At 38.7% G+C, this 25,208-nt stretch overlaps 2 protein-coding genes across 2 annotated transcripts in view; one reads left to right on the forward strand and one right to left on the reverse strand.

The window, feature by feature from the left end:
- The first annotated feature begins 2,888 nt into the window (after positions 1 to 2,888).
- Positions 2,889 to 9,545, forward strand: amotl2b (angiomotin like 2b). Its single transcript, XM_067453095.1, has 10 exons — positions 2,889 to 3,047; positions 3,767 to 4,498; positions 4,759 to 4,921; positions 5,658 to 5,859; positions 6,828 to 7,123; positions 7,284 to 7,471; positions 7,557 to 7,646; positions 7,754 to 7,923; positions 8,260 to 8,397; positions 8,593 to 9,545. The coding sequence occupies exons 1-10, from the start codon at positions 3,004 to 3,006 to the stop codon at positions 8,676 to 8,678; spliced, it is 2,109 nt and encodes a 702-aa protein (XP_067309196.1). The 5' UTR covers positions 2,889 to 3,003; the 3' UTR covers positions 8,679 to 9,545.
- A 10,595-nt stretch (positions 9,546 to 20,140) lies between these two features.
- myo7bb (myosin VIIBb) overlaps positions 20,141 to 25,208 on the reverse strand; it is a 30,159-nt gene continuing 25,091 nt past the window's right edge. Inside the window, exons 36-47 of the mRNA XM_067453096.1 lie at positions 24,925 to 25,070; positions 24,634 to 24,787; positions 24,394 to 24,549; positions 23,944 to 24,049; positions 23,748 to 23,861; positions 23,576 to 23,663; positions 23,358 to 23,464; positions 22,413 to 22,598; positions 21,065 to 21,181; positions 20,899 to 20,982; positions 20,620 to 20,739; positions 20,141 to 20,346 (exon numbers count right to left, since the gene is read on the reverse strand). Of these exons, the coding sequence (XP_067309197.1) occupies positions 20,254 to 20,346; positions 20,620 to 20,739; positions 20,899 to 20,982; positions 21,065 to 21,181; positions 22,413 to 22,598; positions 23,358 to 23,464; positions 23,576 to 23,663; positions 23,748 to 23,861; positions 23,944 to 24,049; positions 24,394 to 24,549; positions 24,634 to 24,787; positions 24,925 to 25,070 (1,471 nt within the window). The 3' untranslated portion in view covers positions 20,141 to 20,253. The remainder of the gene's footprint in view (positions 20,347 to 20,619; positions 20,740 to 20,898; positions 20,983 to 21,064; positions 21,182 to 22,412; positions 22,599 to 23,357; positions 23,465 to 23,575; positions 23,664 to 23,747; positions 23,862 to 23,943; positions 24,050 to 24,393; positions 24,550 to 24,633; positions 24,788 to 24,924; positions 25,071 to 25,208) is intronic.

Below are 25,208 nucleotides of genomic sequence, written 5' to 3' on the forward strand. Positions count from 1 at the left end.
AGAAGTCTAATATATCATGATGGAAGGAATGGAGATATTCCAGTTTGGCTCCAAGAGGGGTTGTTGGAGAAAAACAAAGTGAGAGCGCTCTTATTGAGGCCTGTCAAATGGACGATCACACTGCTAGGAGGTGCTTTGATGTCCTTCCATTTGCTTCCAGGAGTGATATTGAGGAAGACTCAGATTTTCACAGATTTGTACAGACTTGCCAGTGACTGCTTCATTCATTCACACCTGCAATCAAGTGGTTACATGTCTACAACATGCCTGTTTCCCATTGAGTCACCGTCTGAGACTTAGCTGGAAATACCCTGCTATCAGTCTAATCAAGAGGTGAATGTGTACGGCGGATTGCTCAACATCATAACAAGGGAGCAAATAAAGTTTTCCTAGTTATTTTAAACACCATTCTCCTTGTCTTGCGCTCTTTCATTGGAAATCGTGTGCTTGATCTCAACGTACAGTCCAGTCTGACTGATTAAAACATTCCAACCAACTAACTTTTTTTAAGTGTTCTTTCCGGTTTTTAATTTTGTTTTATGTGTAGCACTTTGGGATTGTTTTTAACTATGAAAAGGGCTTTACAAATAAAATATATTATTATTATTATTATTATTATTATTATTATTATTATTATTATTATTATTATTATTATTATCATTAACTCTGTGGAATTCTACCTGTTCCTATTATTGCTTTAGTCAGTAGAAACCTGAGGATTCATACAAAACCACAAGGCAAAAAAGTTAACCTGTTTTTAACTTTTACCTCCTTGTTTCCTGCTGGTGACGTGCTGGTTTTAGACTATAATAAACTGAAAGACTAAGGCAAAGGATATACACTGTGCCATCATGAGTTCAGTAGAGGCTTTTTGGAAAATAGCGTTACTTACAACCTTCCCTGTCTGCTCAGATAATTATTATACACTACCGGTCAAAAGTTTTGAATAAATACGATTTTTTTAAATGTTTTTGAAATAAGCCTCTTATTCTTAAGTCTGTATTTGTATTTCACAGTAATATTGTGAAATATTGTTACAATTGAATGTAACTTTTATTTTTAAATATAGCTATACTAAAATGTAGGCTAATGTGTAATGACTGTTATCATTACTCCAGTCTTCAGTTTCACATGATCCTTCAGAAATCATTCTAATATGATAATTTGAGTCTTAAGAGCCTCGGTTGTACATGCTGTCATCTGTGTGAATGTGCTATATGTTTTATGTTTCTTTAGAAAGACCCCTAAAATGTATTTTCTCGACACTGAATAAAATTAACTGGACAGAAGGCTAAAAGAACAGACTGAACAAGAACTGTAACCAGAGAAATGAATTAACTGAAGCAACACAAGCAACAAACAAACATTTGTAATTAAGTGTGTGAGTGTATGTATGTATGTAAATATGTATGTATATGAGTATATATTCAGTATGTAATAATAATAATAAAATAATAATGCGTTCGATTTATATAGCGCTTGTCAAGGCACTCAAATCGCTTTACATAGAAGGGGGGAATCTCCTCAACCACCACCAATGTGCAGCACCTACCTGGATGATGCGACGGCAGCCATATTGCGCCAGAACGCTCACCACACACCAGCTGATTGGTGGAGAGGAGACCAAGTGATGAAGCCAATCAGGATATATGACTGTGTGTATGTTTATACATGTATATTGTTTATGTTTAGATTTTGATGGGTAGATGTTGTTTTGTAAAAAGGGCAGGCATAATAAGCCATGGCTTCAGCCTACACCTTTTTGGTTACCCTCTTTGTTTGTAATTTGCTATACATACATTTTGTTCAATGTTTAAGTAACCGAATAAACCTTCATTTATTAATTCAGAAAGCATCAGATGCTCACAGTCAGTGTTGGGGATAATGCATTACAAGTAACTTGAGTTACGTAATCAGATTACTCTTTCAAGCAACTAGTAAAGTAACGCATTACTTTTAAAATTTACTTTCAACAAAGGAATGAAAGTTAATTTTTCACATTTATGTGACTCACAGCTGTTAAGAAAAATCGAAAGTGCAAAGGCGTTGTGTGTAAACATATAGTTCTAGACTAAATGTGAGCATTTATTAATCTCACTTGCACAATACCAAACCTCCAATAATTAAATATTAAATAAAACAAAATATTTTTATGCATTTAATCTACCTTTATTGACCAATATTTTGCAGCTAACTTCCGATGATTCAGTTAAACCAAAAGCAAAAATTACTTTCGATATTTTGTTTTTACTGTTGAATTAAGTATTAAACTTTTTTCTTTTCTTCCATTATCCAGAACGGCAGCACAGCTGAAAGGTTTGTTTGAGCGGAGCCCTCTACTCTACATGTGAATGAGCATTAAGCTCAGCCTGAGGTTTATTATTATGTAATATACTGAGGTATATAAATGTCATTATGTTTTGAAAGTAAAATAAAGTGCAGTAAGTTTGTAACATACAAAGGCAAAGTAGTAAAAATCATTTAGTAGTTTAAGTTTGTTTAAATACACAAAGTTGATCTTCTTGCTCTGGTTATTTGTATTCTTGTGTCAACACGTCTGCATACCTTTCAGATTGGGTCACACCGTTTGACACCTTTTCTCTGTTAAGGTGACATCACTGCTCAGCCTCTCTGTAGTAATACATTGCTTTATGTTGCCATAGATTTTATTCGACCATAACAACTGGTACGTTTTTTTTATTAAAAAAAATAAAGGACTTTCAGTGAAAAGCTGAGTGCTCTTAGCTGCTGTTAAAGCCCCCGGTGGACGAAAGCGAAACTACAGCTGCTGTATTAAACGGCTCTTTTTTTTCTTCTCTCTTTTCACTTTTGATCCCTGAGCTCACACATTCCGATCATTCCAGGCGCGCTCAGTTATTTATGAGAGCACAGCGCGCGCCTACCAGCTCATAACCCAACCAGCCCTAAACCCGCGCACACAAACAAAACGAGGAGATAAAACACAAACAGAAGACAGTAGTTGGATTACTTGGATTATTACACATGCCATTATTAACAGAATCCGTGTGGAATGAGAGTGTTAGTTGGTAAGTTGGTCGTCAATGTTTTACAGAGTTTAATGGTCGATAGCAACGAACACAGAAAACCTGAACTGTATTTAACTTTTATTGTGACGCCGATTAAACCGAATGGCTGTGAGGACGAAGCATTTTTAGACAAAACGCTTTCATGTTTATGACGTTTAATAAGCTTGGCACGTGTTAAAGGAATAATACAGTTTTGACACTATGCTCCCGTGAGTGCGCTACTTTTCTATTGGGATGAAAACTTGTATATTTGAATAGAACTGCATATAGGCCTACTATGCCTATTATAGCCCTAGTTATTTATAAATAATACGAATATCTATATTAAAATAATAATAATTCTAACAATTATTTTTAACTTGAAATATATTACTGTAAAAAGTGTATTTAAACGTGTATTTATTTTCTTTGGTCTAACTCAATATAGTTGACTCATATCAACCATATTAAAACTCATATTGAATATTTTCATATTATTTAACTAAAGTAAAACCAGTTAAACATATGTTGCCATTTTTTTGTGTGTGTTTAAGTATTTGTTTCGATTTATTTTGTATTTCTAAATATGCGCCTGTCACTTTCTGTAAACTGATGAAAAAAATAATGCAGCACTCAAACTTTGAGAGTTTAAACATTTCTTTCTTTCTTTAAAAACTGTTATTAACTATATGGAATTTAAACATCATAATCATTTGTTGAATTGGTCTCTTGCCCTCTAGGTCCAGTTCAGTTCATAAAAACATGTCTTCATCAAATAAAATGAGAGGTGAAGAAGCATCTGGTACTGTTCTGCACAGGCTAATCCAAGAGCAGCTCCGCTATGGAAACCCCACAGACGCCCGCACACTCCTGGCTATCCAGCAGCAGGCCCTGCGACGAGGAGGAGGTGTTGGAGGTAGCAGCGGAGGGGCTTGTTCTCCACAGTCTTCATCTGAAAGCCTCAGCCAGGAGGAGCCCCAGTCTCCTCAGCTCTCTGCCCGACAAGAGCCCCAGGGTCAGGAGCACCAGGTTGACTACCAGCACTCGGAGAACTACACAACACACCCACACCACGGCGAGGAGCTGCCCACCTATGAACAAGCCAAGGCCCACTCTCAGTTTTTGGCCTCCCAATGGTGCCAACCACACAAGGGCTTTTCACTAGAGGATAGTGTAACAAGGCAGATGCCCTGTGAGGAAGAAGACAGCTGGGACCCGAAGCGAGGCCACACTCGGTCACTGAGCGAACGGCTTCTGCAGTTTTCAATGGAGCATAACAAAATGCCTGCATGTTCTGCTAGTTACCCTCAGATACATGGATACCATGCAAACAAGCACTTACAATATAGCCAGCAAGGACTAGAGTACAATAAGCAGGTGCCTTATACCGAGTACCCCATTCCTGGGCGACATCCCGCAGAGTATGAACAGTTCTACAAAGCACCACCACCATTTCATTCCCAACACAACAGGTAGAGAAAAACAGAACAAATGCATCATTTACACTTAGCCACATTCGATTTTGTAACACAGTATATGCATTTCCTGGAGTTCTGACGTACTTTATAGGATGTGTCATTATGACTAACAGTCTGTTGGCTGATACTATGGCTGAGTATGCAATATGGTACTTGCTGGTGTAGTTTGTCGTCTAACTATACTAACATATAGATGAGCTAAATCCCAGTGTTATTTATCTAACATGATGATTTTTACCTTGTTCTACTTCCAGACTTCAAACACCAGAAGTTTGCCATAGACTCTCCACATCTCCCCCTGCTGGCAGGGAGGTCGCAGCTTGCAATCGCATTCAACTGGAAATGCTCATGAACGAGAATAAAAGACTGAGACAGGAGCTAGAGGGACACACCGAGAAAGCCCTCAGAATTCAGAAGGTAAAAGACCCTGACATTTTTGTGAAAACAAAAATCAGCTTCTAAAATGCTATTTGAGCCAGGCATAGCTGTGAATACGGTAAAACAGACACCCATCTGAAGAAAAGGGGTTTAATAAAAAAGGACACTGGCTGTTAACTACAGGTTATATGTGATAACACTATTTCTCTGAAAACCAAATGAATATAAATGGCTATGGGTACAAAATGACGTTTTGGAGACATTTGAGCAAAGCTCAGCTGTAAATATAGATCTGTCTGAAAATAATATATTTACATTATAATATATAATAATATATATTGTTATACATACTATTATCATAATATATAATCATATTTCACACACACTATAGACACTATATTTTTATATTAGAGAGTGATGACAACTATCAAATTTAATTTCTCTTTGGCAAAATTCCAAAAGGCCATGAAGTGTTTCCAGTGGATTACATCAGTGCAGTTAAGCTGTTGCTCACTCTGAAAGAATGATAATTACACAGGTTTGAGCGTTTACCCATCAGGCCACTGCCTTGTGTAAACATGCCTGGGATGATGGAGTCATGGTTAACGCCATCCTGGTCTTTCCATATGGCACTCCTGAACAGCTTCTCTGTTCTCTGCTCTTAATCATATACAGGAACATTGCAAACCATCGTTGAGTATTTCTGAGGCCATCATTGTCTGACGGACAAGCACACCTGACATGCAATTTAATTGTCTTTTTATTTTTCCACCAGCTGGAACAAGAGATCCAAAGGATCTCAGAGGCCTATGACACTCTGATGAAGGGCTGTGCAAAAAGAGAATCGCTGGAGCAAGCACTAAGAAACAAGCTGATGGCTGAGATCAAGAGGCTGCAGCATTCAAGCATTCAAGCGGCAAAAGAAGCCGAAGCTGCTGACCAGAACCAGAATGTCATTGAGAAGCTCCTTCTGCAGAGTGAGTTCATGTGCACGGCCACATTAAACCTCATTACTGTTTCACATGCTCTGGGTACTTCTTAACCCAGAGTTGCACTACAAATGTTTTTCTGTTGAGTAATTTTGCTTAAAGAGGGAATGTGTTTCCAATTAGAGCGTTCCAACACAGGAATTTCAGTCACATAACAGCATCTAAATGATCAGAAAAGAAGATTAAATGTCAGATGTGACCAAATCTTTGTAGGGGAGAACGCCTGGGGACAGTTAACCACTGCCAAACACCGTCAATGCTCTCGTTTGATCCACATTGACTATTAACAAACTACTCAGCCTCACTTCCTGTTTGCTGAAAGATGGAAGAGGGACGATGATGAGTTTTGCAGTGATTGTTGGGAAATAAGCAGAACAATCTGAAGCTCTGAGATGTGGGTCAAAGGGAGAGTGGGTCGCTGCTTCTCCTTGCCTCTGCATTCCTTAACCGCTTGCGTAAATGAGGCGCTCCGGACTTTGCGATTGGATTCCTCTTGTTATGAGCAGGAAGTCAGTGGGGAGTGGTGCTCGAGAGGGCCTGGATAAACATTCCTTTAGCCTCTTTCTCACGTCCTCACATAAATGCCTATGCTTGTTATGACTGGACATAATGTCTTAGTATGTACTGAAAATATTTATGCAACATACAGTGCATTGCCTTCAAGGCATTGATTTTGTCATTTCATAATTTTGAACCATCAAACTACAAATCTTGTCAAAATATCACTACAACTTATAAAATTGCACAATAATCTAATCTAATATAATAATAGAATTTCCTAATTTGAATGTTTTTGTTTTTATATTTTCAGTTTTAATAATTGTTATCTGACCAACCAAATAACACCCATAGACATGTGTAAACAAATCATTTCTTTGACTCTATGCATCTGACCTGCTCATATAGCTTAAATTTCATTTACAAACATAGATCTCGATTTTTTTCTTCTCCAACAGATGAAGAACAGCAGCTGCAGTGTGCGCGTCTGGAGCAGGAGGTTCAGCATCTGCGAAACGAAGCAGAGAACCAGCAGTGCAAGAACGAGGCCCTGGAAAGCACCCTGAGGTCCGCACAGACACGCAGCCAGCAGCTGTGGACAGAGCTGCAGAGGAAGAGAGCGTATGTGGAGAAGGTTGAGCGTCTGCAGAGGGCTCTGGCTCAGCTGCAAGCAACATGTGAGAAAAGAGAAGGGTTGGAAATGCGCCTGAGGACACGGCTAGAGCAGGAACTGAGGAGCCTCCGAAGTCAGCAGGTACTGAGACAAAACGGTGCTTTGTTTTTGTTTTTAACTGTTTGGATGTGACTTAGCATTTTATTCCAGGGCTATTTCCTTCCAGTGAAGCTAAGAATAGCTTGAGACTTCAAATTGGTACATCACGACCATCTTACACTTTGTTTTTCTTTTTCCACAGCGGCAACCTCAGCCGGTCGGAGCAGCATCCAATTTGAGTGTGTCCACACTTCAGGAGCTTCTGCGGGAGAAAGAAGAGCACATTTTGTCCCTGGAGGCTGACAAGATGCGCTGGGAGCAGAAATACCTGGAGGAGAAGACCATGAGGGAGTTTGCTATGGACGCCGCTGCCACCGCTGCAGCTCAGAGGTAAAAAAAAAGCTCAATGTCAAATTCTTCAGAACATATTGAGTTTTGAAGCAATTTCTAATTGTTCTCTTCCTATACTTCAAAGAGACACAACCATCATCAACCATTCGCCCTGTCATTCCTTCATTGAGGAGCTCCCATCATCTGAGCACAGAAACCAGGAAGTAGAAAACAGGTAAGAGAATCTCTCGCAGTGCATCTAAAATGATATTTCAGTTGTGTTTAATGAACCATTCTGGATTGAAAGATTGTTCAGGACTCATACGGTTCATATTTTGTCAGGATCCGTGCCCTGTACACCCAAATCCTGGAGAAGGACACAGTGATTAGCGTCCTGAAGCAGAAGCTGCAGCAGGAGCAGAAGGGAGAATCAGGTGACTTCCGCCCAGCTGCTACTGAGCCCTCCATCACCATGTCTCATTCAACGGTCACACACACGGCACAGGGCAAAGGTTCGTTTTTAACATTTATATTAGGGTTAACTGCTTATTAGTGTTACTAGCGAAAATTTCTGCGGAAAAGTCATTTAGTCTAGCATTTCCTGGTGTAACTCGAACCCGGGTCGACCGGCATGAGAGTAGGATGTTGAGGTCAGAGGAGTGAGGTTTACTTGCACAGTGACTACTAGCTGGCCTCTGTTACACTAGCTAAAGTTAATGTCTGAGTCTGACTAATGTTAGCATTAATGTTCACTATTAAGCACTGGGTTCTTAAATTGACAAAATAAGAGTTAGATCTGAAAATTAGATCTGAAAATTGTAACTTACACTTATAAATCTTTTTTCCAGGGAAGAGTCAGTCCATTGACCAGGCGGCTGGTACGCCATATTCCACGCTCGCTCATGTAGCCGCACTGAGACATCCTGAGCCGATTCTGTCAGAGAAACAGAAAACCGATCAAGCCCCCTGCACAGAGCCCAAGCCCAGTGAGTCAACATTTAGTTGCTTCTGAATAATATGGTACATGAAAAAGTAACTAAAAGATGGCACACTGCAGTGTGAAAGCCCATTATTCATCTCAGATTACACCCCCCCCCCCCCCCCACCACCACCCCAAGCTAATTCTGACATTAAGTCACATTGTGTGATAACTGAATAATTTTTGTTACTGTTTTTCACAGATAACATCCAGAAAGCACCATCTGCTGTGGATCTTTTTAAGGGCCTGGATGATGTGGCAGCTGATGCAGTGGAGATCTTCATTTGATGAAGAACACTCCGGACAAGGCAAAATAAATACATCATACCTGTGTGATGAGGAGCTCTGGAAGATATTAAATGACACCACATCACTACACTGTTGTGAAGAAAGAGTCCAGTTAAATAACAGAGCTGCTCAAAATCCCATGTAAAAGAGGGAGCTGAGCTCTTCTCTTGAAAGTACATTCTGTTGAAAGTACAGATTGTGTAGAAAACTGCATTACTGGCACTTTTGCTTCTGGTGAGATTGTGAGAATCCTACATTTTTGGTATTTACAGCCGTCCCGTACAGGAAGACGAGCACAAACTCCTAAATTGTCATTAACGCATTGTTCCTCCTCTCAGAAGACCTGTGGTAACTTCACCACATTCCAGTTCAGTTGATTTTCATCTTGAGACTGAGGCTCTCGCATGTGTCTTTTCCACCCCACCTATATTGATTGTTATAAGTGGTCACATTTTTGTCATGTTTTCTATGTATGGCTGCTACGCCCTTCATCGAAGTTATTCTTTTACATTGCATGCTTCAAATTGTGCGAGACAAAAACATTATTTAGACCTGAGAGTCTAAGAGAACGTTCAGAGAGAAAACCAGGTGTATTATATTACAATTTGTGTTCCTGTATTTAGTTTTTGAATGTGTTTGCTCCTAAATGGCACATTTGCTGGTCAAGGTGTCATTTCAAAGTAAATATTAATATATATTTTGTACAATTATTTTGTGTTGTGTTGGAATGTAATGCTGAGGAACTGGTGCCAAAGAGCATTTCAGTAAAGTTGTGTAAACACATGACCAAGGGTTGACCTCTTCTATTTAATCCACGAAAGATGTGAATGTTCTGAAACATTTCATACATTTACAATAAAGCTATTAATATATAAAAATGTTTCTGTTGGTTTGTGAAGCCCTTGTGAAATTGTTGTTATTTCTATAGCAAGCACCACTACTGGATTTTTTTCTCACATTCTTCGTCGTGTTATTCCGGGTTTTCACATATAGACCGAGAAAGATGAGTAATTATATGTGAATGCCAGTGGGGGCATTCCAGCTCTCAAATTTCACCACAGAAAACCTTGCACTATTTCCCTCAGGCTCACCTTTATCCGCATTTCAGACTTAGTCATTCAGACAAACATTTGGCTTTTGAGAGAGAACAATAGTTAACTCACATAAAGCTGACTTACCCAACACTGACTAACCTATCCAGCCTCCTATTATGTAAATACTACTGTCACTGAAAGAGTCAACTCAATATTTCTTAGTGTAGTCACATGCTTTTTGACATTGTGACATCAACAATCTCGGTTTCCAAAAATAGGATGACAATTAGATGCATTGTTTAGTTTTGAACTAACTGATCTTTGTAAAAGTAATGAGAGGCATCTCAGACTTGCATTGCTCATGAGGAAATTGATTGCTGGTGATCTTACTGTAAGTCAGTTGTTTATAGTGCCGTCAAGGCATGCTAGCCCTCGGCCGTGTGAAAACTGGGCAGCTCACACATATTTTTCCCACATGCAATCCAGCAAAATGTTGTATGTATAGAGGACAAATATCCAGACACGCCCAAACAATGAAGTCCAAAAGCATGAAATCACTGAAAGTAGCCTATAGTATTTCAAATATGAATTAAAACCAGGAAATAAAAATAAATAAAAACAATGTTTTTTAAGAGGAAATATACTCTAACATTACACAAACTTGAAGAGTTCCAAAAGCAAAAGGGAGACAGACCATGAATACTGACACAATTAAATTCATATTAGTTTCATGTAAATACATTTTCAATTATACTGTTATCGCTGATAATATAATTTGGGGAACACTTTATTTTACAGTGTCCTTTTAAATTATACTTCAACTAGCCCTAATCATAACCCCATTTAGTAAGTAGTTGTTAAATAATATTACTCAGTACAAATATATAAGTTAGACTTTATTTTACAGTACATCCACTTGTGTGTACTTACAGTGTACTATACTGGGTAATATAAGGTAACTACAGGGGTTAAGGTTAGGTTCAGGGTTAGTACTTATTATTTAGTTATTGTATAAGTACATAGTATGTACATGGGGAACAGGACTGTAAAATAAAGTGCAGTAAAAATGTTTAATTGTTTAAGTATTATATGTAATATTCATTCATTTTACATATTAATTAATATGTAAGTACAGAAGTACAGAGAGGGGTAGCAGGTGAAGGAAAGTCTAGAGAGGTGGAGAGATTTTTGCTCTGGAGAGAAGAGGAATAAAGGTTAGTCGCAGCAGGATGTGTGTGAATGAGAGAGAACCAAGTGGAACAGTGAGGTTACAGGGAGAAGAGGTAAAGAAGGTGCAGGATTTTAAGTACTTAGGGTTCAGAGCAATGGGGAGTGTGGAAAAGTGGTGAAGAAGCGTGTGCAGGCAGGTTGGAATGGGTGGAGAAAAGTGTCAGGTCTGTTGTGTGATAAAAGTATACCAGCAAGAATGACAAGAAAAAGTGCTCAGGACAGTAGTGAGACCAGCGATGTTGTATGGTTTGGAGACAGTTGCACTGAGGAAAGAACGGAGGAAGAGCTAGAGGTAGCAGAACTGAAGATGTTGAGGTTCTCTTTGGGAGTGACGAGGATGGATAGGATCAGGAATGAGTACATCAGAAGGACAGCACATGTGAGATGTTTTGGAGACAAAGTTAGAGAGGCCAGGTTGAGATGGTTCGAACATGTTCAGAGGAGGGAGAGTGAATGTATTGGTCAAAGGATGCTGAGGTTAGAGCTGCCAGGCAGGAGGTCAAGAGGAAGACCAAAGAGGAGGTTTATGGATGTTGTGAAGGAGGACATGAAGGTAGTCGGTCTGAGAGAAGAGGATACAGAGGATAGGAATAGATAAGCATAATAATAGATAATAGATAAGGAATAGATTCGCTGTGGCAACCCCTGAAGAGAACAACCGAAAGAAAAAAAAGATGTAATATAATTTAGCAACATGTAGTTGCATATTGTTATAGTAGGATTATAGTTTGGTTGAGTTAGTTGCATGTAGTTAGGTATAATTTACATATCCTAAAGCATGAATTCACTGAAAGTATAGCATTTAAAATAGGAAATAAAGTTAAGGCAAAACAACAACAATGTATTTAAATGTGCACTATGTAGTATTTTTGCAGTAAATTATCAAAAAGCCACTAGGCCAGTGTTATTTTGTTCAGTTGAGTTCTTACAATATCCCAAATGTTTCCAACTATTTGTAAATTATGACAAAATTGCTATTTTAACCAAGGAGCAGGGACATCTAAACATAGCGCCTGTCAATTACGTCATATCTATGTTACCCTCGGTTTCCGGTTTTTGTCCAGAAGCGCTTTACTCTAAGAAGTGTGCAACACGTGTCACAGCAGTCACTGAGTGAAAGCACAGAGTAACATCATAACATCATTTAACACACTCAAATGTATCGAATACTACTCGTGACTGGAAAAGCGGAAATACCGCCAGCGATTGTGTCCCGTCATAATAAAAGTCCTGCTGCTCGCGAGGCGTGTGTTGTTCATCTCGTCACCTTGCTCAGCTCCACAACACTCAGTCCTGCTCTGCTACATACTACAGTAACGTTAATAACCACATCCATGAACATGATTTCTGCTGAGTCCTATTTTCCACCGGCTGTGAGGTGAAGACCACATGTCCCAAGATGCTGCGCTCAAACTTGGCAATCGACTACTGTCACAATTCACCAGTGTGAGTGCCCGTGATCACCACCAGAGGGCACTCCACCCCGGACTGTCACTCCATCACAAACTACATTACCCATAATCCTTTCCCTGGACTCATTAGCACTCACTGTTTACACCTGTGTCTCATTACCTCTGCCTATATATGCCTGGTTATCTCTGTCATTCATTGCGAAGTCTTGTTTAGTGTCACAACTGCATTTCTGAGCGTTTCCCTGTTTTCATGTATCTTGGTCTTTGATTTCTTGCCTTCTCCGTGGATTACCCTTTTGCCTGTTCCTTCTGTTTTGTTTGCCTTTTCGGACTGATTTCCTGTTATGACCTTTTGCGTGTTTTATGGACTACGACTTTGGATTACCCTTCAATAAATACTGCGTTTGGATCTTCAACCAACCTTCTGTCTCAGAGCAGTTCGTAACAACTACGCCTAGTGGAAAGAAAAGTCGCATAGTGCACCTTTAGAGGCTAATTCCTTTATTTAGCAAGAAAGACAAAAATAAATAAATTATATATATATATATATATATATATATATATATATATATATATATATATATTTATTATTATTATTTATTTTTATTTTTTTTGTCTTTCTTGCTAAATATATATAAATATAGCTCTGAAAACAATTAAGAGACCATTAACCAATTATCAGTTTTTCTGGTTTTACTATTTATAGCAGTGGTCTCAAACTCAATTCATAAAGGGTCACTGCTCTGCACAATTTTGCTCCAACCCTAATCAAACACACCTGACCCAGCTATTTAAGGTTTTCAGAATTACTAGAAACTTCCAAGCAGGTGTGAGTTAAAGCTGGTTGGAGCTAAACTGTGCAGAGCTGTGGCCTTCCAGGAATTGAGTTTGACACACTTGATAGGTATGTGTTTCCTCCACCAACATCTTTGCTTCTCATTGATGAAGGGCTTTTTTCTTAGCCTGACAAGCCAGACCCACATCAAGATGTTTGGTCTGGAAACTCACCATTGACAGGGCTCAATCCGAGGGGCGGGATAAATGGTTGTCTTTTAAACTCCCTCTGCACGCCGTGCACACAATTGGATAGCGCTACAACCAACCAGAGCAACGAAGGTGACGCAGAGCTAGTTGACACAAATTGACAGATTAAACTTTTGCCGTATCCGGTCGGCAAAACTCAGAACACATCTTCCCTTTTTAAGAATGACTTCACTTTAGTGGCGTTCTTTGTTCTTTTCTCAGAGAAAAGCTTAACTTCAAGTCTTCCAGAGTCGCGGTCAAAGCTGATTCGAAAGACCGCCGTTCGCCAGCTTCTGTGTTTACTAGTAGCACGCAAGTGCAACTCGGCCGTCATTATGTTAAGCCCTGCCCACCGACTCTATGGTGTGACTGACCCGACCAGAGTTTGGCTTTTTCAGCTCAGAAGTGTATTGAGAGTTGCTAGACAACATTCGCGGCAGATTAGATCTGCTGCCGCTAGGGTGCGTCTAGATTTCTAGGCTACTTTTTCTAGTTTTTCACGACTTCAGCCCTGTTTTGGACCTTCCTCGCAGTGCAATTCACCCCAGCTGCCTTTTAGCCATTCTTTTTGTAGATCACTTGAGCCCCTTTCACACTGCACGTCGGACCCGCAATATTCCCAGGAACATTGCCGGGTTGCCTTCTGTGTGAAAGCAACCACGTCCCGGAATTGATTACCGAATTGAACCCGGGTTGGGGACCTAGTAACATTGCGGGGTTCGACCCGGGACGAGCGCTGTGTGAACAAAAGCCAAAACTAATGCCGCAACGTGTACATAGTTATCGTGCGACTCCTAGAGCTTGTTTTTTCTATAATACAACCCTGCAGTGCCAGAAGAGCTAGTCGGTGTTTTAAACGCAGGGAGTGTTCGTATACAAAAGAAACTAATATTAAACAAGCAGAAATGTGTGCAAACTGGACACAAGTCAAGACCACGGAGCTCCTTACTATCCGCGCTGAAGCTGAGATCGCTCGCCATTATACGTCACATTCGGATGTTACGTATCAACTCGATCCGGGACCGTTACGGGTTGTGTGTGAAAGCGCACATATTACGGTATTTCGCTGGCAGTGTGAATGGACCAAATCTAGTGGCTCGGGAACAAATGCTGGGTCGCATTATCCGTGTATTTGCCGGAATCGCAGTGTGAAAGGGGCTTTGATGTCATCCTATGGTTGTTGAGTGACTTTCAAATGAGTTGGCAGTCATTCCGGTCAGTGGAGTCGTTTTCGCCCTCTGCCGGTCTGTGGCTTTGTTGTCCCCAATGTCTGCTGCTTGACCTTGTTCTTATGAACAGTCGTCTTTGAAATTTTAAGGATGGAAGCAACCCTGAACCCTTCTTTTCCTCACCCAAAACTTTCCTTTTCAACTTTTTTGGCATGGTCAATAGTTATTTTTTGATTCCAATTACTTTTGAAGTACTACTAGAACTGTTTCTGCCATCCAGCTCGTCCAACTGCAAGAGGATAATGATGACCACAGAAGAGTTTTTTAATACTTTTCCTTATTAAATAAGATTAGGTTCAGGTGATTACCTAATCAGCACCTCATTCAGTAGACATTGGAAATAATGGCTTCCATACTTATAGAGATGCTGATTTAAGAAAAAATTGTAGTGGTCTCTTAATTTTTTCCAGAGCTGTATTATCAGAAAGTTTATGTACAGTTTATAAATCCTAACAGGATTGCCATTTAAACTGATAAAAGAAAAAGAGAAGCAACAGTGGAGCTCATGACTCTCGCTCATATACATTGACATTTTTCACATGTGTTTTCAATATTTGCTATAAACCGTCTTGCCTTTAACAGGCAAATATGATGACGACACCGTGGCACTAGATCTTCATACCAACACACAAGAACAAACTTGGCTGCAGGTGAGCTTATATAAGAAAAGAAAATCCTCTTGTTTGAAAAGATTTTAATGGTTGTTACAGCCTGTATGGGAACTGGGAAACATGTGATACACTGCAATTCATCTTGTTTATAAGCGCAGTGGAGGCCTTTTCCTCCTCGCAGCCAAAAAAGCTGCCAACATTCTTTCGACGTTTGAGAAGCACTTGACATTTTTTAACCTTGGGTTTCTTCCTCAACATGAACAAAATGGAGGGCCATGGAGCATTTCAAGGTCAAAGGGCACATTCCTGAAGCTTGAAATATGGAACGCCAGAAAATATGAATTTTTCTATCTGTTTGAGTGAGACTGCTGTAATCCACATTACAAATTAAAGCGGTTGGGAACATTAGCGTTAAAAAAAAAAAAAAAAACTGCAACAACATTAGATTAGATGTTAGATGAATTTTGGATCAGTCTAACCAGGAACCAAACAATGTTGAAAACCAGATACATTTTCAAACAAACCCAGCATGAATTAGACAGGCTTTCTAAAATAAAAGGTTGTCCTGTTCATTGTCTGACACATGTTCTGTGCTCTCAGAGAGTAGATTGATTACTTCAGTTCAGCCGCACACATTTCCAGCATTGATTGATGACTGGATGGAATAACCTTCAATTTGGACTCTTCTCTGAATGATAGATCTGAAACATGCTGCAAGGCGAATAAATGAAAGCAGCCTTCCCTTCATATTTTTAAACTACACCACAAACTGAACCAAACCTTGTGACTGCAGTAGTGCAATGATGAAGAGCAGTAAAAGCACAAGGAGCCACACATTCCCCGTTCATGACTAAAACTTTACCATGATGTGTTTTTATGGTTAGGAATGACAACGTTTCTAATGCTAGTCACGTGCGTGGCCGCATTTCTCAGAGCTGCAGTTTTATAGTCTCAGCACTTGGCCTCGATTGCATTTGCTGGGCTATTTATTTAAAGCAATGCTTAAAAGCATTCCTGATCAATTCATTGGCATGAGAAATGTGACAGTTCAGAACACAATAGGCTTTCCAAAAACCTGCCTGTGTGAGTCCCAAAACAACTGATTCATGTGGGACTGATGTACACATTTAAATCATGTAAATCCAACGCACTTTTTTCAGTGTACCTTCGCAAATCATTAGCTAATGATTCATTAAAGCAGTCAACTGGAAGTTGAAGTAGCTTTGACAATTCAATTTACACTATTGGTTAATACTACAGTCCCTGACAAAAGTCTTGTCGCTTATCTATTTTCTAGAAATACCTGATATTAACCTGACTTTTAATTAATCAATTTTTGTTAGAAATAGCTCATATGAAAAGCTAAAACCCTCCAAAATGATGTTTAATGCACTGAAATAAATAATTTTCACAGAAGAAATATTTATCATTTAATCAAGACAGAAAGGTCAAATTTTGGCAAGACAAAAGTTTTGTTGCCTATACAGAAATGTAACAAATTTACTGCAAATACAAAAATATGTCAGCAAATTAAGCTGTGAGATCCAAATTTAATATCTTGTATGACTTCCATGAGCTTGAAGGACTGCATCCATGCGGTTTGGCAAGGATGCATACAATTTATTGATGAAGTCATCAGGAATAGCTAAGGAAGCAGTCTTGCATGCCTCCCAGAGTTCATCAATATTCTTTGGTTTCGTCTTCCATGCGTCCTCTTTCATCCTACCCCACATATGCTCAATGATGTTCATGTCTGGTGACTGGGCTGGCCAATCCTGGAGCATCTTGATCTTCTTCGCCTTGAGGAACTTTGATGTGGAGATGGAAGTATGCGATGGAGCACCGTCCTGCTGCAGAATTTGGCCTCTTTTATGGTTGGGAATATAAGAGGTAGCTAAGATTTCTTGGTACTTTAGACTATTGATGTTCCCTTACATCCTGCAGATCTCTCGCACACCCCCATACTGGATGTAGCCCCAGACCATGATTTTTCCGCCACCAAACTTCACTGTTTTCCGGGTGAATCTCGGATCCATTCGGGCACCAGTAGGTCTTCTGCAATATTTGCGGCGACTGTGGTGTAATTCAACTGAAGATTCATCTGAAAAATCCACCTTCTGCCACTTTTCCAGCGTCCATCCTTTTAGCAGGCTGTGGGCCTTGGCAAATGCCACACGGTTTTTCAATTGTATTTTGTTTAGTGCTGGCTTCTGGGCACTGATTCGACCATGGAGGCCATTTCGAGACAGAATCTGACAAACTGTTCTGGTTGACACAGGGACTTCAGGTGACCAGGTCTCGAGGAGCTCTGCTGCAGTGGAAAATGGGCTGGCCTTGGATTTTCGAGCCAACAAACGGTCCTCTCGAGCAGTTGTCTTGTGGGGTCTGCCTGACCTGGGCTTGTCAAAAACGTCTCCAGTCTCTTCAAATCTTTTTTTTATCCTCTGTACTTGACGCTGAGACACATTGAAGGTGTCTGCCACATCAGCAGTGGATCTGGTCTTCAGCCTCTTGATAATCAAAACTTTAGTCTCAGGGTGAATCTTAGGCATGTTTGCAGAGGTCTAGTTGCAGTTGATGTGAAGGTCTAGTGTACTGGGGTTCTTTTTATACACACTTGAGACCTAATTGATCCATTATTAGTCACAGGTGAAGCTCATGTGACAAGGTGACACACTTATGTCTTTGCAAAAATTGACTCAATGGGCTTTACCAAGCTGTGAATATTAGAATACTTTTTGAAAGTTTAGTTTTTCACTGAAACATTATCACAAAAGCTGGTGGGATTAAAATGAGCCATTTCTTGTAAAAATATCTTGATTAGAAATATATTTCAGCGGCACTTTAGGTCAATTTGTACACAAGCGACAATACTTTTGTCAGGGACTGTATAGTTAAGAAATTAATACATTATGACACATTTAACTAATAATTTATTTGTTACTTAATCCATCTTCATTTGTTACTGATGCAGTAATCATTAATAAATTCTGCATGGGTCATACATAAACTCAGTGCATTAGTCAAGCTGATTATCAGTGCATTAGTCAAGCATGAATTAATGCATATTTTATGCATGAATTAATGCATAATTGTTTTAGTTTTGGTAGAAAATGTGTTATAGGGCTGTCAAAGTTAATGAATGCAAGATATCGGGTAAATATGTTTAGTAAATGAATATTAAACACAATACTGAATTTAAAGTTGTTCCAGGCCAACTTTACAGACCTTTATTTTTTAAACCCTTGTTTTTGTTCTTCAAAATCCTTTAGATTTTGTACAAGACGGTCTGCTGACTGATAAAACTGCTTCATGACTGATCAATGACTGTTGTACTTTTATTAAAGAACCCCCTTTTTAGCATCCTTCATCATCCTAAGGTTTCAACAAAGTCCTGTACGGAAGGTTTCAGATGCCTCCATGACGTTGTGATATCAAGAACATGTTTCTAATAACACAAGCCTCATGTCCAAAATGAAGCTCGTGGCTATAAAGAAATGGATACATGGCGTGAATGAAATGGTTTTCCTCTCCCACAGTGCAGTGTTGTGTTTCTGACATCTCTTTCACTAGCCCAGGGTCTTGTGTTTTTATTTGGTAATAGTGAGCACATGGCGAAGTATGCGTCAGGGCCAAAAATTGTGCTTTACACTCGATTACCATGATTGCTGTGGAGTATTCACCCTGGATTTTCCCGTTTTAGCACAAGGCTTTCTTTCAGTTTCATGGAAAGGCTGAATTGTTGGTCAAGAGGCCAGGGGTTGAGAGAGGCACACTGGGATATTTTTGGTTTAGTGGAAGAATTAAATGGCAAGAGAGACTGTGAAAATCCCTAAAAGCCAGTGCATGTTTCAGTGGATTTGGAAAGAAATAAGCAACTTTAATGCTTTTTTTCAGTGTCTTAACAGTACTGTGAGATTAACTAAAGTATGTTAATCTAAACCTAGCTGTTCAAAATCTGGTTGTTATACATTCATTGTGAGCCAACATGCCTAACAATCCCTAAGAGTAAAATGTGACATCCCTGTTGGCATTTTAAATCAGCCGTCATGAAAATAGAAATGTACGCTACAATTCAAAAATTCGGGGTTAGACAGCAAGGATACATTAAAATGCTCAAAAGTGACAGTAGATACATTTATAATGTTACAAAAGATATGTTTCTTGAGATTCAGTACATTAGAATGATTTCTGAAGGATCATGAAGACTGGTGTAATGATCTTAGTAAATAAATTACATTTTAAAATACGTTAAATAATAAAAGTTTTACAATTTGTATGTATTTTTGATTAAATAAATGCCTTGGTGATTGTAAGAGACTTCTTTCAAAATATTGCAAATTCTTGACAACCACAAACTTTTGAACAGTAGTGTAAAAGGTTCTATATAATGTGTTAATGTGTAAAATATCCTATCTAGTTAAACATGACCCATTGTCTGGCGTGTAAAGAGAGTCATTCATTTAGAATATCACTGACTAAGAGTAACCAAACTGCTAATACTACTATAAACTGAAAATACTACAACAACAAAAAAATCCCTCATTACATGGAGAACATATGAAATTAGTGTAAATTGAATTATGGAACCAAGTCATCATTCACTGAGAATTAAATTCAAAACAATTTAGAATTTTTAATTTTATTGTTAAATATAGTTTATTTCTCCAAAGCAGTAGATAGATTAGAATTAAACTGTAAAAATACTGCCACCTAGTGTAACATTGCGATGCAAAGTTGATGAAAAGGTGGACTGTTGAAATAAAAAATAAATATTCTAGCCTATACAATGATTATTTAAAACATATGTGCACATAGAAGGAAGCAAAAACATTATGATTTAAAGAGCTGGTTCACTGACAGATCTATAGTGACTGTTACATACTAAAAAGTGATGCGCTTAAAACAGATTTCTGACAGTAATGATAAATGGTAATTTTATTACAGAGTACACCTAAATTAACAAAACAAATTCACAGTATAATAATTATGATAAAGATAAAAATTCTACTGAAATGCTCATACTACATGATGATTCAAGAGAACATTTGATTTCTGGGCCTCACCACTGTTATCTCCTTCATATACATGTTCTTGTAAGAGGACAGGAGATCACTTATTTTATAACCCTGCAAGAAACAAACAGTCAGAGACATTAACATACAGTTGCAAGAACAAGCATGTGAACCGCTTGCAGAATATGGACTGTGTAAACATATTTTATGTAAAATATCTTCTTCAGGACAGCACTAAATAAAAATGATACACATTTCCCTCTCTATTTTTGTTAAAATTAGTCACATGTTCACAGATTCTGCATGTGGTTCACATACTTTTTCTTGCATCTGTATATGTACAGATGCGACACTTGCTGTAGTTCTGTGTGTGTGCTCTATATTTACCAGTGAGGTCTCACAGAGCAGAGTGTTGCCCTGCACTAGATTGCCAATGGTCATGTGAAAATAGGTGCTTCCGCTAGACCAGGAAGTGATCTTACTGAATGGATGCATCACAAGCACTTCCTGCAGACAAGCCAACAATCTTTTCAACTGCACAAGCTACATAATGCTAGGGCGAGCTGTACTTCATAGTTGTGTGTGTATATTATATATACACATACATACACATATATACATACATACATACACATATAAATACATAGCCTACAGACAGATCTGTACCTTTGTCTTAGGGTTGATGAGGTTTACTCCTTGTTTGCTGATTGATATCATGATAACACTGGGGTAACTCTTCTCTGATGTTTGCTGGGAGCAAAAGCACAGTCAGTATCAAGAAAACAACCTGCTTTTTATCAAATAGGTTTATTTTTAGTGTTGCCCTGGTTACCTTTACTTCGAAGAAAGCACATCCAAAGGTAGGCCACTGTGAGATGGTCTTCAGGAACTGGAATTTGGCTTCATCTACAGTTATGCCTGCCTTCTTGTTGTATGCGCTGATCATGTGCTGCAAACCAAAGGCCAAAACGATTCTGTCATTTATCTTGATGCAAGTAGGGTCAGGGGGTGCTAAAATGTATGATTAATTAACGATTTATACATTCTGAAGTAATATAATTTATGGTCCTCTAAATTAGAATGCTGGGGATATCCGCCTGGATTTGGCCTACCCAAATTGAAAAGCTTCCCATACACACATACAGTGGTCTAAGTTCAAAATTTTACAATTTTACAGGAAACCCTTTAGAGTTACATCAAACACTGCTAAAAGTGACAAACATATAAGTATATGTTGTCTAAGCTGTAATAACCCCCCAAAATTAGGTGCTTTTTGATTAAAAAAATAAATAAATTCATTTTTGAGTCCGCTCTAGCACTTTCAAAAATGAATTTATTTTTTTCGAGTTACACACTTTCACAAATTAATTTACAACCCCCAAAAATCAAAATTTTGGGGGGTTATTACAGCTCAGACAACCTATACTTACATGTTTATCACTTTTAGCAGTGTTTTATGTAACTTCAAAGGGTTTCCTGTAAAATGACACCAAAATGTTGAACTTAGACCACTGTATGTGTGTATGGGAAGCTTTTCAATTTGGGTAGGCCAAATCCAAGCGGAAATGGCTACCAGAGTAATTTAGTGTATATAATACATTACTTTGCCTAAAAGAAATGCCAAAGTGATGCATATCCCCAGAAAGCATGGACTCTAAGCTTTCAAATGGTACCACATATGAGGTCAGAGCTCCTCCAAAGACATTTAAAACATGACAATGTCTTCCGGACCCTGTACAGGGTCCACAGAGTTTAAGCTGTTAAAAGTTTGGGGTCGGTAAGATTTTTCTGTGTTTTTTAAAGATTCTTCCCAAAGCTGCATTTATTTTATTTGGAAAAATACAGTAATAGTGAAAAATATATACTGTTTAAAATAACTTATTTATATTTGGATACAAAGCTGAATTTTCAGCATCATTACTCCAGTCTTTAGTGTCATATGATCCTACAGAAATCATTCTAATATGATGATTTGCTGCTAAAAAAAACCATTTACAGTTAACAGGTTAATGTGGCCTTGCTTTTTCAAATAAATAAATAAATCTTTTGACTTTTGAATAAGACTTTTGAACAGTAGTGTGTGTGTTTATGTAGACACTCACTAAGGTTTGACGCAAAGTCAAAACACAAAGAAACATATCTTTGAAATATATTCAATAATGAAGAGGCTTGAGGATCACCTTTTTCCAGTCATCAGCAGTCATTAGGCTCTGCTGATCAGCTGGCACCAGATCTTTCAGCATTTTAGGGATCATGACAAACTGTGACTTATCCGTGTCAACTTGAGTACGCAACAGGAGTCCTGCCAGACTGATCATATCCTCTTTAGATACACTATGGTAACCACGCAAATACTTCGGCACTTCCTAGGAAAATAAAAAGAAGACAGTTGGGCAATGACAGAGTGCTGAAGGAATGAGTCCTACATTTCTGCACTTCCGTTTCCATCAGCCCTAATTGTTTTTTTAAAGTACTTTTGGTTAAATGTCTGTGCTAAACACAAGCTCAGGATATTTTCACATTTTACTCTATGACATAAAATACAGTAATAACACCTCATTAATGATTCTCTACATGTCTAAAAGGCAGTTGCTAACAAGTAGCTATATGGGAGTAGCTGGCTTTTACAGCCTCATTGTGTTTATAATAGTGTTTTGACAAACTGTATTAACTCAAGCATTCTAATTTGTAGATTCAAACTGTATTAACTCAAGCATTCTAATTTGTAGATTCTAAGCAAAGGTATTTGTCAGATGTTTGTCAGGTGGTGATGTTGAAGTCATGTGACCGTGTTGTAGTTTGCTTATTTTCTAACTTCGGTTTGTACAGCTGGCAATTGTATTTAGGCTTCAAAATTCATAAAAGTTAATAATTGATAATTTGTGAGAATTATCTTAAGGAACAAAACGTCTCATAAGGATCATAAACTTCCAAATGGAAAAATCATTTTGGCTTTTTGTGAACGCTAACTTTCGTGTTGGCATACAAAAATTACCTCATCTCTGCAGCACTCTATTCAGTTATGCAAACATTTAATACACAGTAAGGTAGGTTAAGTTTACAGTGTTATAGAATTCTCCTGTCAGTATCTGGTTTGACCAAGAATGATCAGATTGACAACATACCTGAGGAAAGTGGAACATTAGGTCAGCAGTTAGATCTTTCCCTGGGATCACGTTAAACCAGAGCTTCCTCATGAAGAGCACCAGGTAAGGGACAATAGTTGGAGTAGCTGAATTCAGGATCAATTATGTTCATCATAATGAGAGTCTGGTTATAACACACACCTGAATATATATTGAATTAAATTAGAGTATTTAGCATGTTAACATATACGGCTCACCCTCCTTGACTTTCTTTCCTTTTTTGACGACATCTGTAAGCTGCCTGAGGTTGTCAAAAAAGTACTCCTCAGAATCCATACTTACTACCTGAAAGTATCAGATACAACACACAAAGATTAGCATGGACCTAAAACATCACCTTCAGGGAAAAAAAGAAATCATATCTTGAACCTTATTGGTTGTTTTCACGAACAGACTGTATCCATCCGATGAGGAGAGGCGGAGGTCTTTGGCAATGTTGCGAATTAAGTCTCTGATCCTCGTGGTGGTGGTCACCTCAAATATCTGATATAAAAAAAGAGAGGTTTTTAAGGTGGATAAAGATAAGAATGAGTAAAACAGGTCAAGATGAAATGTTACTCCTTACTTCAGATGTATCGTTGGGAAAATGAACTTTATGGAAGATCTGAGTGCTGTTATTCTGAATGGCATCCACTTCCACCTGGTGAGGAGGCAACTTCCTTCCCTCGATACTGTACGGACAACAGAAAATGCATTATAGGTCAACTTTCACCCTTTATGTGTACATTATCAAACAAGGCTTTTCACACTTGAAATAGTTTACCCTGGGTCATATTAAACCCTGGGTAAACAGAATCCTGGGTTATCTTTATTCTCTTTTCACACTGCTCATACTATAACCGGGGTTAACAGTTAATCCTGTGTATTCATTAAATGCTGTTTCACACTGCACATTCCTAAACCCCGGATTAATACTTGCAAAAGAGCAGGGTTTCATAACCCCGGGTCAAAAGCGGTGCTAACCCCACATCTAAATTACAAGTGTGAAACGCCCTTTTAGGTAGTACAGTTCTACCTTAGCATAGCTTGCATCCTCTGCAGGCAGGTGGAGGCCAGTGGCTCTCTGGGTCTAGACTCCAGAAAGCGTTGAGCATGCTTCAGTAACAACTGACTTGGAGGGAAGAGACCACAGCACAGCCACAACAGCTGCCAACCTCGCTCCATACTCAACCTGAGGGAAAAACAACACAGCAATTAACACATACACAGATAAAACAATGAAAGTAACATTGTGTCATAAGTACTAGGTACAAACCCATTTTTGTTATTACTCATCTGCTTCATTATTTGACAGTAGATCTCATCTCTTAGCTCAACATGTGCTGTTGCTGGCCCAAAGATCTGGTTTGTTAGATCTATAGGTGTCCGCACATGCTTGACTGGATAATCTCCCATATATTTAAGGATAGGTAGAGACCATGTTAAAGAAAACAGCGAGCATCATTTATTAAAATGAACTATGTGAGTTCATATGTACTGAAGGCTTTATAATTTATTATTGACAAAATACAACATCCGTTATTCAACCAATCAGTGCGAAGGATATCTGTGAAGGAGTCGCAAGCGAGGTGGCAGAGCTCGGAGTTGCCCTGCAGGTTCCTGAGCAGCGGCTGTTTGAGAGGCTCTTTGCTGTTGGCCCACAGTTTCTCTTTGGCTCCTCCCTTGCCACGACCACCTTCCTTACCCGACTCCCTGCGAAACATTAAAAAAAGGTGTGATGTTGTTATCATCTAAGAAGCCCTGACATGTTACCAAAACTGGTAACTTTCAAGTTACTGCTTTATTAGAGCAGTTATAATTTATGTCAGTTGAGATGATTGCAAAATTTAC

Source organism: Pseudorasbora parva, chromosome 9, assembly GCF_024679245.1.
Source record: "Pseudorasbora parva isolate DD20220531a chromosome 9, ASM2467924v1, whole genome shotgun sequence".
Lineage (NCBI taxonomy): Eukaryota > Metazoa > Chordata > Actinopteri > Cypriniformes > Gobionidae > Pseudorasbora > Pseudorasbora parva.

What these genes read in the sequence shown, in the direction of transcription:
- amotl2b (XM_067453095.1), top strand. Translation starts at nt 3,004, where the DNA reads ATGCCATTATTAACAGAATCCGTGTGGAATGAGAGTGTTAGTTG. An exon ending in AACCAGGAAGTAGAAAACAG is followed by an intron (nt 7,647 to 7,753) that starts GTAAGAGAATCT and finishes ATATTTTGTCAG; the next exon opens with GATCCGTGCCCTGTACACCC. An exon ending in ACACACGGCACAGGGCAAAG is followed by an intron (nt 7,924 to 8,259) that starts GTTCGTTTTTAA and finishes TCTTTTTTCCAG; the next exon opens with GGAAGAGTCAGTCCATTGAC.